This window comes from Canis aureus, chromosome 8 (assembly GCF_053574225.1).
Source record: "Canis aureus isolate CA01 chromosome 8, VMU_Caureus_v.1.0, whole genome shotgun sequence".
In the NCBI taxonomy this organism is placed as follows: domain Eukaryota; kingdom Metazoa; phylum Chordata; class Mammalia; order Carnivora; family Canidae; genus Canis; species Canis aureus.
Window position 1 is genome coordinate 66,758,534 of NC_135618.1, and position 15,288 is coordinate 66,773,821.

Genomic DNA, 15,288 nt, shown 5'->3' on the forward strand with positions numbered 1-15,288 from the left:
CAGCCTTGAATCTACAGGACCTGGGAAGGACGGCTTCACCTCTGAGCGGGACGGACAGAGGGATGGCTACCTCTCTGTTTCCTCTTCGGGTGAGTATACAGTAGGTACTAAGTGAATGCATCCAGGAACTGCCTACCTGCTCTACGGCCTGCTCGTAGTGCCGGAAGTTCTCCAGCTCCCGCTTGGTCCTCTCAGTGAGCTGCTGGAAGATCTGCTTCCGCCAGGCGGCTGTCTGGGCCGGCGTGATGGACAGGGACAGCGTCTGTACCGAGGGGGACAGGCCTGCGGGCCAGCAGAGCCTCAGGGCCAGGAGCCAGCAGGCCAGGGCTCGTCTCTCTGTTCTTGTTTTTAACCACTTGTTCTTGCTGGAGAGCTATGATCTCTGCAACATGCCCCATAAGCCCTCTCCAAAGGGCTCTCCCTGATGGGACCCCCAATTCTGCCTCGAAAGCAGCCACCAGTGCTAGGCCACAGGGAGGGGAAGGGCCACTCTGGCTGGTCTCCCAAGGCTGCTGACAGATGGGCTGAGCTGAAGGGGGTGTTCAGGCAGGACACTGGGTCTGCTTCCCACCCCCCCAGAGGGTGCGGCCCCTAGAGCCCTGTGCTTACCCGACTGGATGGTGAACCACTTGAGCACAGAGTGGGCCTCCACAGCGCAGCCTCCTCCTGACACCCAGGCCCATAGTGAGTGGTCATCAGCCCCATAGGGCTCCTCCAAGCCCAGTGGGAGGAGCCCCAGCGAGGAAAGGCCGGCGGTCTCTGGAAAGCCAGCAGCTGAGTGGCTGGGTGCTCTCTTGGGCTCCTTCAGGTCAATATTGGTCCAGGGCAGTTCAGCCGGGGTGGAGGCCAGGCCAGGCCCAGGAGCCGGAGTGGCCAGGCTGGTGACCTCCACGGCATGCTCTGTGGTCCTGCCGATGCCCGGGCCTGTGGCCAAGCTGTCCCTGGGGTTCCTGGGACCGTCCACAGACTCTGCAGGGACAGGCTGGTCAGGCCCCAGTCTCTCGGCTTCTAAAGAGGCATCCGTGTCACTCGGTGCACAGGACTCACCACTGCCCCTCACCTCGTCGCCAAAGAAGCAGCCAGCACTGGGGATGAGAGGGGCAGACCTGTGACTTCTTCGAGGGAAGGGCACGTGCTGCTGTGGGCAGGCCTGGCTCACCCGCTGTGACCCTGGGGGCAAGCCACAGCCACACCACACACATGGAAGGCTACCTCCCAGGGCGCGGGAAGAGCCAGGTCGCAGCCCAAGCCGATCAAACCATTTATCTGGGGGTGGAAATCTGGCAGTATCGTTATTTTCTTATTGTGGCAAAATACATGTAAGATAATATTTACCATCTCAAATGATGTGGCATTAAATACCCATGAGGTTGTGCAACCACCACCACTAGCTGGTTGCAGAACTTTGTCATCACCCCAACAGAAACCCTGCCTGCGTTCAGGAGCCACCCTCCACCCCCCTACCATCCACCCTGGCTTCCACCAATCCGCTTTCTGCCTCTGGATTTGCCTATTCTAGACGTGTCATACAAAGGGCGTTGTGTGATATGTGGTCTTCCGTGACTGGCTTCTCTTGCTCTGTATGATGATGTCAAAGTTCAGTCAGGTTGTGGCATGGATCAGTACTTCCTTTTGTTGCTGAAAAATATTCTGCTGTATGGATACGGCACATTTTATTTATTCATCCGCGGATGGACATCTGAGTTTCCACCTTCTGGCTACTGTGAATGGTGCTTCTATAAACACGCATACACAAATTTTTGTTTAACACCTGTTTTCCATTCTCCTGGGTATATACCTAGGTGACGCGAGTGCTGGGTCATGGGGTGGCTCTATCTTTACTTTCTTGAGCAACCGCCACACTATTTTCCAAGGTGGCCGTCCCCACCAGCAGTACACGGGGGTCCCAATTTCTTCATATCTTGTCAACACTTGATGTTGTTGTTTTTTTTGACTATAGCTCTCCCAGTGGGTGTGAAGTGGTATCTCATTTGTGGTTTTGATTTGCATCTCCCTGATGATACTGAGTGTCTTTTCATGTGTTTTTTGGCCATTTGCATATCTACTTTGGAGAAATGTCTATTCCAGTCCCTTGACTTTTTAAATTGAGTCGTCTTCTTGTTGTTAGTTGTAAAGGTTCCTTACACATTCTAGATACTAGACCTTTGTCAACTATGTGATTTGCGAATATTTCCTCCCATTCTATGGATTATCTTTGCCTTTCCTGATAGTGTCCTTGGATGCACAAAAGTTTTTAATTTTGATGAAATTCTAATTTATCTATTTTTCCTTTCCTTTCTGGTGCTTCTGGTGTCCTATTTAAGAAGCCGTTGCCAAATCTAAGGTTTGGCATCAGCAGTTTTGGAAGCATCTCAGATGATTCCAATATTTGAGTACTACCAGCTAAGAGCCCAAACCCTCAGGTAAATGAGGAAAGTCCAGCCTGGCCAGCCTCTCAGCCATCTGGGCTTCCAGCTCAGCAGAGTGAAGACCGCCATGCTGGGGGAGCAAAGGGACATGGACTGGAGCCTGTGGAGGGCCTGTGTCGCAGACAGGGACGTGGCTGCCGTGGAGCACTGTACCAAGGGCCCCTGTGCCACAGGACCGAGCAGGTAAGCACTGTGAGCACTCGCGTTACAGAGCCGAGGTGATCCCCTGCTAAGACACTAAGTCATCTGCCTGCATTTAACGCAGGTGGCAGAGCTGGGACTCACCCACACTCTACACCCACGGATCTCAGAACTGTAGGAACTGCACACCTGGGACCTTGCAAATAATGCAAAATCTGCTGACTGCAAAATTCTACTGAAACAGAAGCTCCGGGGCTGGGGCTTGGACATCTGTGTGGGATCAAGCCCTCTCGGCGTTTCTAGTGCGTGGCCAAGTCTGAGGTCCCTGTTCTAGACTAGAGAGACCCTCTGTCTTCTTCTCCGCTTTCTTTTGCCAGAGGGGCCTTAGCATCCACCCCATGTAGAAGCCTTTTCTCTCCCAGACCTTGAGACTTCAAAACCAACGGGCCAGCTCTGTTCAGGGACGACTCCCTGGCTCTGACATTGGATGGACACCCCAACCTCACCCACTGGCCCATTCCCACCCTGCCCACAGCCTATCCCCACAGACCACCCTCAGGCCTAGCCCTGGCACCAGGCATGGGGAGAGACCTCGCGGGCCATGGCCTGGTTTTTCCCTGCCTGGGCAAGGCCCAGAGCCCCACTGAGACGCCAAGTGGCAGCCTCCTTTGGACACTGCCACCCTTCCTGACCCGAGTCTTCCATACCCTGCTGCCCCTGGGATCACCTGAGGAGACTTGATGAACTACCAGAGTGCGATCGGTCACTCTCTCGGCTGGCGACGATGGCCTTCCAGGTTTTCCCACTGAGTTCACTCTGGGTGACACCCTGACGGAAGTACATGGCCCGGTCCTCACAGCCAATGCCCCAAACCTGGCACAGAGAGAGGTGCTGCTGGGTGGGAGGCCAGGATGGACCTGAAGGATCCCTTCCCTTTAGGGGTGTGGGGGAGGACGAGGGGTGGGAGAGAGTACCCCAAGGCTGGAGGACGTGTCTATAAATGCAGACAGGATCCCCTCCTAATATGTGCAATGTGTGTGTATGTGTGTGCATATGAGTGTTATGGCTGGGAGGGTTGACGGGGGCGGGAGGCGGATGTGGGGTGGGTGCACAGGTCAAATGCAGGGAGCAGAGCCCAGAAAGGGCCAGGAGGAGGGCACAGCACCAAGCTCAGGAGAAGTGGGGCTCAGGGAGACCCTGGGCTTTAGGCTGGCAAGGTCCAGAGAAGGTGGTGGTGCTACTGGACATTGTGCTGTGACACAAGCCCACTCATGTCCCGATCTTCCATGTAGCCTCTGGGAGGAGGAATGCTGCTCCCCGAGTGAACCCAGAGAATGGTCTGGGTCTTTTTAGAGAGTGTAGGTAAGTCCCAGTTCTGCCCACTGGCGTTAAATGCAGGCAGATGCAGGATAGCATCCTTGATCCTGACCTCATTTTCTATGAAACAGGCAGCTGGGCAGGGATCCTCCTGTCTGCCTTTGGGTTCTGAGGCCTGTGGGGGTGCCTCCGGGCCTCAGCCTGCCCATGGCGGTCCCAAGTGGCCTTGCTGGGAGGGAGGCGGTGTCTCCATCACTTGGCCATGGCAGGCTAGCCTCTGCCCTCTGTCCCTGTGGGTACCTACCAGTGCCTGGTCTTGCCCGACTGCTGTGTGCCCAGCTGACTGGGGTGGGTGAGAGGACAGCATGGGGGCACTGAAAGGCCAGCACCCCCCGGGAAGAGTTTCTAGGGCAGGGCATTGGGGAAGGAGTCACCTTCACACCGTCAGTCTTAAAAGCAGCCAAACCTCATCCACCACACTGTACAAACTATACAGGTGATGTTCAAGAGATGTTGCATTCATAAAGTTGGGAAGATCGGTTTCATTTTTCACTTACTGAGCTGACTGTGCCCCAAAAATTCTCGACAAAATATCCCTGCCAGTCCCTGGGATGTGCACCCCTGGTCTGTGCTCACCACCACCACTCTGAGGATCCCAGGGGGAGGGGCCTGGGACAAGCAGGGGCCCTCGCACCTGGGTGCAGCCAGCCCCCTGGGTACCCTTGCAGGCTGGGAGTCTGAGGAGGTGCCAGGGACCTCCCATGCTGGCATCATGTCTGGTGGGAAGGGGCAGCAGGAAGCATCAGGAGCCCCCACTCTGAGACCTCTATTGTGTACGAGCTGCTGGCCCCCATCCATCGGGATCCAGGGCTCAGAGTCACACACATACCTGGTCATTGAGCCCCACGTTCACCATCATCATATCTCCGACCATCTCAATCCAGCTGGTGCCACAGGGATTGTGCGAGTTGACGCCTCTTCGGAACCACACCTGAGGAAAGTCAGAAATAAAATGCCTCCTTGGAGGGCCACTGGAATTGGATATTGTTTTCAAAGGTTCTGGAAGAACGAATGAATAATTTGGTTCTTTGGTTCATGCCACAAATGACCACAGCACATCAGTGAGAAAGAAGACATCATTTGAGTCCCTCTTCCCTGCACCCCTGCCGCATTCCCTCTGGGCTTGGTGCTGTTCCACTCAGCAAGGGTCACCTGCCCCTAGCTGTACCTATTCTGGTGGCTTCCTATCTCTTCTTTGGCAGAGGGCATTGCCCCTCCAGGAGACAAGGCTGTCTGAATCTTTCTAGAACATTCTTTCTACCAGTTCACATCTTGGCACCAGGCAGGAGCAGCAGGTGTCACCTATATCAGCTGTCTTACTGTACAGTCAGGAGGTGGGACTTCTCCTGGGCAATGTTTGGGGACAGGGAGGGACGGACACATACTGCATCTCGAATGTAGAGCTTGACTAGCAACATCTCACCCCCATAGACCTGTATGTAGTCCCATCTTAGCCTGACACTTGGAAAATGTGTTTGTCCAATCAAGCTTGCCTCTATGTCAGATGACGGCCTTAATGATGCTATTTAGAAAAACCGTTTTTTCTAAACTTATCAGGAGATAACACACTTTGGATCCATTCTTAGTGCTTTAGGAAATAGTCTCTTTAAGCCTAACTTTTTTCGGGGCATCTAGCTGGCTCAGTCAGAAGAGCATGCAGCTCTTGATCTTGGGGTCATGAGTTTGAACCCCACATCGAGTGTAGACATGACTAAAAAGGTAGATAAACTTGTGAAAAAATCAGGCCTTTCCTTGTTGTTGTTAGTTTATAAAAATAAACACAATCCAACCAAATTTCCCTCAACCCACATGTGGCCCCATAGTTGAACCCACCCACCCTGGCCCCTGCTGTGCTCCGCCACAACTGTCCTTACCCACTCTGGCTGCCACATGAGCAAGACCCCAGCAGTTCTGAGACCCACTGAGAGGAGCACCCACGTGTTTAATCAGGAAGTTCCTGAGGCAGGATGGGGGGAGGTGACTGGTGAGAAACACTCAAATCTCTTTTATAACAATTGCTAGAATGCCTGAAGTGTCTCCTCGACCCAAAGAAAGTTTGCACAAATATCTGTCTGAAGACCGAGCACATTGCTCCTATAAATAAAATGCTCTGCTCATTTAATGCACTGTTCTGAGAGGGACTGAGGAATTATGGGAGGCAGATGCTTCAGGTGACCTGAATTTTGGGCTCAGGGACTTCTGCATGGACACAGACTCAGATGTGTGGGGGATTCATCATCCCTGGGTTGCTAGAGGATGCTCCTGAGGTGGGGTTAGAAAGAGCATGGAAGCAACCCCAAATCTGCTTATTTTACTGGACTTACCTCTCATGATGTAAAAATGGAAAGCACTGGATAGGAGTCAAGGGACACATTCAGTTAGCTGAGGGTTTCAGAAAATTGGCACCTATTTAAAATGTTATGGCCTTCTGAGTGATAAGGACAGTTGTCCTGCACTTGGTACAGGGCACGGGCATATCATGGAGATCACTGAGCCCTTCAAGCCCCAGAAAGTGCAGGTGCCTGGTTGGATTTATTTCAAAGGGTTTAGACCACACTTGCAAGAACAAAAAAACCACACAGCCCTCAACATTGAGCCCTCAGTCTGATTCCCATATGGGCCAGTGACTCCTTCAAATAAAAAGGAATAAACAAAAGCCTTTGGCCCCAGCCCCCAGGGACCCCATCTTACTTTCCGATCCTTGGTGATGGCCCAGACCACGCCAACTCCCACGGAGACATGCATGATCCCATTTTCAGAGGTGGGAGGCTCCACTATGGACCAGGAACTTCCTACCCGGCCCCAGAATAAAGAGCAGGTGGCCCTCATCAGCGAGAGCGCCAGGGAGAAGCTGGGCATCCCCCACCACTCCCTGCATGGGGCATAGGGCTGCCCACCTTTGGGATTGTTCCTGTTGATTCCTTCCCGGACCAAGGCCTGCCCCTCCCAGAGCGTGACCCACAGGAGGTCGTGGGGCCCACAGCTGATCTGCACCGCCTCCCCTGGGGTGTCCATGAGGGACCACGATGAGCCTTCGGGGTTGGGGTGGCTGACGTCCTCTCTGTACCACACCTGGGTGGCGGAGAAACCCATGGCAGGGTCAGACGGGGTCTGGTCAGGGCTCCGGGTCAGGCTGCCCGAGGCTGGCTACGTTTGCGTTAGCGTACACATGAGCCAGCCGTAGAGTCTCCGGGGCCAGGGGGGCCCTGAGGGTTCAGACTTATTCTCCCTCACTGCCATCGGGATCCTCATGCCTCAGCTTAGAGGCCCCCCAATCCTGCTAAAAAATGCAACCCTGGATTTCAGCCATCCTGGGAGATGGACCTCTGGATCATCTACCTGGAAGGAACCCCTTCCCCACTCACCTAGGGCCCCAGGGAGACCTCTGGCCCCAGCCTGGGTGTCCTGTGCCCCCTAGTGGCCACGTACTCTCAGTACACCATCTCTACGTAAAGTGGGGTTCTTTGTGGTTAAGCGGGAAAGCCCCCAAATCCCTTTCATACAAAGTGTCTAAAACATCCACTTCTTTTTCCCCTTAACCTGAAAACAAGGAACATAACAAAATATTTAAGACCGAGCCACCTGCCCACATGGTCCAAACTGGCTCTTGTCATCTGGAGGGGGTTACACTTCACTGCGTGGTGCAGGAGGGCTGGGGACCCCCTCCCAGCCTATCTTCACAGTGGGGACCTTAGCTTCTTAACCTTTCACCTCACCGTTACACTCCACACTACAGAACCAGGCCTAGGCAGCCTCCCTTCTGCCACCTGGTGCTTTGGGTAGTCCTCTCTCTAGCTCCTCCTGGAGCCAGGGTCCTAGTCATACCTTTAGTGGCCCACAAGAGTGGCTGGCGTGGGGCAGCCCTGGCTAACAACTGGTGCATGGTGACCACAGACACTGCTTTCACACCCTGTTCTCCTCTCTTTGTATCCAGGTGGGCACAGGCCCCACAGTGGGGGCTCTGCCCCAGGCCAGCTCCCCACCATCCTTCAGCATGGCTCAGAGAAAACCAACAACTATGGGTTGACCTAGGCCCAGACCAAAGAGAACCCCAGAAGTAAGCCTGATCGAAGCCTACTGTGTCTATTCCGAAGCCAATCAGAGAATTTTGGTGAATTGGTGATAAAGAATACTGACTAGATCAAGTCTGCTCTAAAACCACAGTTAAAGTGTTGAATTGCCTGCCAGCTGGACCACCCATGTTGCTCCTGCCAACAGGGGCTGCTTTACGCCTTTGTTCATAAACTCTATGAGAGAAGAATCTCTTCTCCTCTCTAAATATCCATCCGCCTACACACACACACACACCCATCCGCCTACCTATCATCCACCCACTCACCCATCACCCATCTCTCACACATCCATACATGTATCCACCCACCCACCCACCTACCTATCCATCACCCATCTCTCCACCTATCCATTCACCTATCCATATATACATCCATCCCCCATCCACAATACTATTGCAGACTGCTGTGTGGGAACCAGCAGAAAGGAATAGGCAGGGAGCTCAGAATCTGAGGAGACAATATTGATGGCATCTGAGCTCAGGAAGGGCACTGATCAATGCTCTGGGGATTCAGAGAAGGGACAGGCCAGGACCAGGCATGGGGTGGGATATCAGAGGCTTCTGGGGGACCCCAGTAACATGCTGCCTTGCCTGCTCAGGGTAGTCTCCCTTGTAAGGACAGGAGGAGAGGAGAAGGTAGCCAGCCACCCCTCTTCCACCTCTGGGAGGACATCAGAAGGCCAGTTTCTCTCTTGCCCTGCTCCTGGCTGTAGCCAGCCTCCCTCAGCCACCTCCCATCCTAGGCACAGGGGGACGCAGACCTTACCTTGCCCTGCAGAGACACAGCCCATACGGACAGGCGGCCCACGGGCTCGTCTGTGATTTCCCACCCCCCCACAGAGAGGTCATTGAAGGGGTCGGGCAGTTGCTTGGGGTCATCCTTCGAAGGGATCTGAAACAAGAAGGTATGTGGCAGGGGCAGTCAGTGCCTGTGGACACCTGGCCGGTAGGTGGCACTGTTCCCCTCCCAGTGGACACCTGAGTGGTACACACCCTCCTCCCCAAAGCTCCCTCCCTCCCACCCCCAGGGGGAGGCACACTCCTATCCTCCAGTTCAGCCCACAACTACCAAACTTCAGAGAGAAGGCAGCATTAGGACAGAGAGCTCCTAGCCCTGGGTCCCCTCTGTCCTGTCCTCCCTCCATTGGCCACCAGGTCAGGGCTGTAATCCGAGGGGTCCTGCTGCTTCAGCACAGAAGACAGATGCACACGCAAGGCCTTGGCTCTGTGCCTTTAGCCTTTAGCAGCCTGATCACTGTGGCTCCATCCCCTCACCTAGATGGGGGCTGATCCCAGGACCTGGTCCAGTGGGGTAAGCCCTTCATGATGCTGGCTGTTACCCTGCTCTGTGGGCTGCTTCCAGTGCAAAGGCCTGGCAGGCTGGACTAGCGGCCCCACCAGACTTGAACCCTCCAGAGGAAGGTCCAAGGCCTTCCTCTCCTGCAAGGCCACACAGGATCCTAGTCCAGGCCTCACAGCCCTAAGTTTGCAAGGTTTTTGGGGGATCATGGGAATAATATGAGAGTCATTGTGGGGGTTAAGGGAGGAAGTGCACAGATGGGGCCTCAGGCTGGGACAGAACACCCTGGAGACCAGGGTCAGGTCAAGTTCTATGCTGTCCTGGGCCACAGTCTAGTCTGGCTTCCTGTATAGCCAGCTCCCATGCAAAGGAACACACAGGACCATAGTGTTCTTGGGACAGGAAACAGGTCAAAGGCTAGGTACCAAGGTGGGCCTGGTATCCTCCAGTGCAGAGGTAGGCTGGGCGGGCAGGAAGGTCCCTGCGATTATCTCAACAGCGGGACTGCTGTTCCACCCCCAGGCCACACTCAGGTGCAGACCTTGGCCCAGGTGTCCCGAGACTTGTATCTCCTGTACCGGATCCACCTCCGACGCCGCACGCAAGAATTCCACTTCTTGTCTCTGGTGTAGGTGGCAGGGAAGTCGATAGCATATGTCCACCCCTGAAATACCAAGTGGGGGGGCTCTGTCGGGCTCCTAGGGAAGGACTGACTGGAGATAGGCAGAGAACAGGGACAAAGAGGCGGAGGGAGGCAGTGGTGGTACCCAAAGCCCCAAAGGCCACCCATCCCGAGCAGAGGTCGGGAGCATGCAGAGCAGTGGCTGACGCTGGACAGGGGGCGTGGGAGATGGCAGCAGGGGTACGGATCCAGCCCAAAGCACTCCTTGCCCACATGGGAGCCACAGTGGGAGCTGAATTTACCTACCCCTTTCTCGGTGGGTTCCCCTCCAAAGTTCTCATCCACATACCAGTCCGACTCCCACTCCCAGTGCGGTGAGGGCAGTGCCACACCATCCAGCGGCCGTTGCTGGAGCCCACTCACATCGCTCCACTGCCAGCGGTCACTTGGCAGGAGCTTCTCACAGAAGCCACCCACAGGGTTCCAGCGCTGAGGGCCGGGAGGCAGAGACAGGCCTTAGGTCCACAGCTGGCCTAGGGCGGTAGGGGCCTCTCGGGGGTGAGTGGAACCCCACCACTAAGGGCCTTCCTGCTGATCTCGGGGATGGAAAGTGAGCAGAGGGCCTGCCTGGAACTCAGGGACCAGAGCCACCCATGGCTGGTCACCCAGAGTCAGCATGCCAGCATGGCCCCAAAGGACAGAGAACTGGCCACAGGACACAGAGCCCTGAGGGGTGACAGGAGAGGTCACCGCTCAGTCCTAGGCTCTTGGACACCCATGGAGCTGGAGCCCACCCTCACACAGACCTGGCCAGCTTGCCTTTATAAAGACACAATGGGGACTCTGACCCCCAAGACCCTGACCACGTGGTGACTCGAACCAGAAGCAGAATGGAGGAAACTGACGTGGGACTCGGCCACGATCTGGCGGGGTGGGGATTGGGGGGACTTGGCTTCCCAGGACACCAGCCCCCACTCGGCGGCCCCACCTGGTTCTCGTAGGCCTCCTCCCGGCGGCGGATGGGGACGTCGCTGGCACACACGTAAACGTAGACCTGGTTGTCACAGGCGATGCCCCAGCAGCACTGCATGGCTGCACTGACCCTTTTGAACTCCAGCCGGTTGTCCTTGCACAGCTCCCAGTACTGCCCCGCCGTGGACAACGTGTACACCTTCCCGAAGAGGTCCACCGCCCACAGCACGGAGTTGGGCATGGTGGCGGTGGCGGTGGTGATGGTAGTGGTGGCGGCTGCGGGAGGAGGGCTGGCGGCAGGAGGCCAGGTCAATGTCCGCCGCCAGCGTCTAGGGCAGTGCTTCCAAATGCAAAAATGTACGGAGGGGACATTGCAACATCCAAGTGTCTACCTCCCCCAATTTAATGAATATTATTATTTTGGTCACAGCCTCACTCTTTCTCATCAAGAGAATAAATGAGGGGCACCTGGGTGGCTCAGTAGTTGAGCGTTTGCCCCTGCAATTGAGTCCCACATCAGGCTCCCCGCAGGGCACCTGCTTTCCCTCTTCCTATGTCTCTGCCTCTCTCTCTGTGTCTCTCATGAATAAATAAATTTATAATTTTAAACAAAACAAAAAGAAAGAATTCATGAAAAGTCCCAAAGTTTGTTAAAGCCTATGCCCATCGCTGCCTCTCTGGGAGGCCTCTGCCCCCACAGTGGGCAGGTCTTCTCATCCATGCGGGTTCTGGTGAAGGCGTCCTCAGGGATCTGGCACCCCAGCCAGAGCTGTGTCTGGTCCTGTGGGAGCCCTGCAGCTATGTGGCGGGGACGTGAGGGTCCTGTCCTTGGCGTCCTGGTGTGTGACTACCACCCTCTCCTCCCGGACCCCTCCCCATCTGCCATCCCCCACTCTAACTCCTTTTGCGGTCCTCTCCCTCTCCACTCTGCAGCAGGTGGGCAGCGGCCAGTAAATTCTAGGACTGGCCACCCCCACACCTCCAGGGCTGACTGTGCTGGTGCTCCCTGGGGCCTAATTCCTGGAGACTGGCTTAGAGAAGGGTCAAGCTTCCTACCACCTCAGGGCCAGAAGGCCAGAACCTCCCCAGCTGGAGGACAGCAGCCTGGGGGTGGGGGGCAGCGAGAAGCTCAGCCTGACACTGCCCCAGAGCCAGTAGGGGGGCAGAGCCACTAGGAGACAGCCGGCAGGCCAGGCGCCTCGAGGCTGCTGCTGGGCCAGGCTGTTCCACACCCGCAGTACACCCGATGCTGTGGGCGCTTGGGAGGGGATGACGGGTGCTAAGTGTCTGAGAATGGGAGCGTCTGCTACAGGCACAGAGGCTCTTCTGGAACAAAGCATGTCTCACAAATACCAAACAGAGTGCAGGCTAGGAAGGAAGTAACCAAGGGATGAGAAGGAAGACAAACAGAAGGAACAGGAGCCCTGCTTTGGGAGACCTCCCAGAACCCTGACCTCTCCACACTGGCACCAAGGCCGGGTCAAACACATGGGAAGTCACAACACCAGCTTTCTGGAGCGTATCTGCATCCAGGTGGAAGAGCTGTGGTTACTCTTGCCTGGCCAAGCCTGTGGGCCCACTATCCCCCCTCTGGCATCTACACTGTGGCTAAGAGTGCCCAGAGCCACCCTGGACCCAGACTGTTGGAATCTGGGTCTTGGCTCCATCCCTTTCTGGCACCATCCAGAGCCAGCTAACCTCTCTGTGCCTTGATTTCTTAAATTGTGAAAGGCAGAAAGGAACACCGACCTACTTACAAAGTCCTACAAAGTCCTTGTAAGAATGAAGTGAGATAATACAGGTACAGAGCCTCTGTACTTGGTACGCAGCAAAAACTCAGCAAGCATTACTGGTGTCATTTTATTATTTGGCACCTACGTTAAAACTACTGGTTATCAGGCAGCCCAGGTGGTGCAGCGGTTTAGCGCTGCCTTTAGCCCAGGGTGTGATCCTGGAGACCCAGGATCGAGTCCCACATCGGGCTCCCTGCATGGAGCCTGCTTCTCCCTCTGCCTGTGTCTCTGTCTCTGTCTCTCTCTCTCTCTCTCTCTGTGTGTCTCAGGAATAAATAAATAAAATCTTAAAAAAAACAAAAACAAAAAAAAACTACTGGTTATCTCCTAACTCTTAGAAACAGGAAATATCAAATCCCTTCCTCTTCAGCCTGAGTCTTCAGCTTCTTCGCTTCCTTGGCACCTAACAGTGCTCTGCACATAGTGGGTGTTCACCCAAAGTTTACGGAGAATCACAGCCACCTACATCCACTGCATGGCCAACTCCCTGGGCTAAGATGGAAATCCTGTTCCACGGAAGCCAAATGTCAGCAATGACTTAAGGTTTAAAGGAAGATCAAGGGGCACTTGGGTGGCTCAGTGGTTGAGCGTCTGCCTTGGGCTCAGGTCATAATCCTGGGGTTCTGGGATTGAGTCTCACGTTGAGCTCCCTGCATGGAGCCTGCTTCTCCCTCTGCCTGTGTCTCTGCCTCTCTCTGTGTTTCTCATGAATAAATAAATAAAATCTTAAAAAAAAAAAAAAAGGTCAAGACAGGTGGATACATATGTGATAAAACAAGAAGAGTAAAAGATCAACAGTAGAATTTAGGTGGTAGGTGTAGGTGTTAATTCTTTAAACTTGGCTGCGTGTTTGAATATCTTCATCATAAATTGTTGGGGGGAAAGTAAGAATTTTGGGGGTGAAGAGAATTTTGGCTCCTATAATGTTACATGACTATAAATCTACTCTTTAAAGCTATCTCTCGGGTCACAGTTCACAGTACAAGAAACCAGCAAAGTCAGGCTATCTGTAGGTTTAGCTCAATGAATAGTAACTTTCACTTGTATTTAATACACTTCCTTTCAGAAAGATGACTAAGCACTAATTTCCATATAGATATAATTTAACCTTCCAGGCAGCTAACAAAATACTCTACTGCAGAGAAAGGACAGGATGGGGGGTTATGTTTGCGAACTCCCTCCAGAGTGGACACGGAGGCACCATAGCTTCCTAGCTAAAGATGACAGGGGTGAACATCCTTGGCCAGCCTCACCCTCTTTCTGCTCTTACCAGGATGCCACCCCAGCTCATCATATGCCACTTCCTGGCTGTGAGGTGACCAGACAGCCAATCCAGGGACACTGGGTCACTGGGTCAGGGGACTCTTGAAACTCTTGAAAGGGAGGTTTGAGCATTGAGTCCCATGGTTCTGTGATCCTGTGATTTCTTTGTTTTGTAAGGCTAGAGAGGACAGTTTCCAAGAAAGAAACCTCGGATTCACCAAGAACTTTTGTACAATGAATTCCAGTTGGACCTTTGGTCAATCTACTAAGAAGACCTGCTCACCGCCCTCAGAGCCATCTGCCCTTCTGCACGGGTTTACTAATAGATCCCTTCAGAGACCAAAAGGTCCTCAAAGGAAGGTGAAGTGGTGGGAGGGGCGGGGGCAGGGCCAGGGCATGGTGGAGGGAGGGACACAAGGTACCGGGGGAGCTCCTGAAGCATCTATTTCCCCGCGTCTGCCTTAGGGCTCCTCCCTGAAAGGTCTCCAGCTGGTTTGTTTTTCTATTACACCTTGTCACTCCCACTCCCTGTGCAAACAGAAAGAGCCCTGATTTCTGATGGCTGCTTACTGCCTGCCACTTTCGGGGGCTGTCGGAAGGCAGGGTCCAGAGACGCGGGAGAAAATAGCAGGACACGTCCGGTAGCTGAGTCCTTCCTGAAGCAGGATCCGCTGGCCGCACTGGGCAGGAGATGCCCTGAGCCGGCAGTTTGGGGGTGAGCCCTACCCCATCCCACCCCGCATCACAGCGGGCAGGTCGGCCTGGTCTCATTCCGGCCTCGCGCGCTCGGGCGACAGGTGGGCCCCCCGCGCGGCCACCAGAGGCACAGCCGGAGCGCCCCGCCCTCACCATCTGCCCGTGCTAATCCCACGACTGGCAGATCCGCTCCTACTGCTGCCTAGGGGAGGGACAAACGGGCCCCGCGCAGCTCGCTCCTCTGAACCCGCAGGCGCCAGCAACCCGTCCCCGGTCCCTCCCGCGCGAAGGCTGGGGCGGGGGCGTCACCGGGCGCTCAGGGGAACCGCGCCGGCGCCCGCACAGCCTCTCCCACCCGCGCAGCGGCGGGAAGAGGGGGCGCCCCTGCCCTCCGCCGCCCCCCGCCCGTCCGAGGGACTGCGGCGCCCCCCCACTGCCCGGGCCCGCCGCCGCACTCACCTGGGCTGGCGCCCGGCGGGCGGGGTCGCGGCGATGGTGCCTCGGCGGCGGGGCGAGCGGCCGGCCCTCCCCGGCGGCCGGGGCTAGCGGGCCGGCAGGAAGCGGCGGCCAGGCCCGCGCCCATTGGCCGGCCTCGTCGTGACGCGAGGCCGGGCGCGCGCGAT

General features: G+C 55.4%; 1 protein-coding gene across 3 annotated transcripts in view; it reads right to left on the bottom strand.

Moving 5' to 3' along the window:
• TECPR1 (tectonin beta-propeller repeat containing 1) overlaps window positions 1–15,256 on the bottom strand; it is a 26,233-nt gene extending 10,977 nt beyond the window's left edge. Inside the window, exons 1-11 of one of the 3 annotated variants that reach the window (XM_077907779.1) lie at window positions 15,125–15,256; window positions 10,930–11,253; window positions 10,248–10,430; window positions 9,861–9,983; window positions 8,786–8,911; window positions 6,845–7,019; window positions 6,639–6,739; window positions 4,777–4,878; window positions 3,298–3,443; window positions 610–1,085; window positions 137–282 (exon numbers count right to left, since the gene is read on the bottom strand). In XM_077907779.1, coding sequence (XP_077763905.1) covers window positions 137–282; window positions 610–1,085; window positions 3,298–3,443; window positions 4,777–4,878; window positions 6,639–6,739; window positions 6,845–7,019; window positions 8,786–8,911; window positions 9,861–9,983; window positions 10,248–10,430; window positions 10,930–11,154 — 1,803 coding nt within the window. In that variant the 5' untranslated portion in view covers window positions 11,155–11,253; window positions 15,125–15,256. Of the gene's footprint in view, window positions 1–136; window positions 283–609; window positions 1,086–3,297; window positions 3,444–4,776; window positions 4,879–6,638; window positions 6,740–6,844; window positions 7,020–8,785; window positions 8,912–9,860; window positions 9,984–10,247; window positions 10,431–10,929; window positions 11,254–14,539; window positions 14,740–15,124 lie in introns of those variants that run through there. The other 2 variants (XM_077907780.1, XM_077907778.1) reach the window with 2 other exon arrangements.
• Window positions 15,257–15,288: the final 32 nt, after the last annotated feature.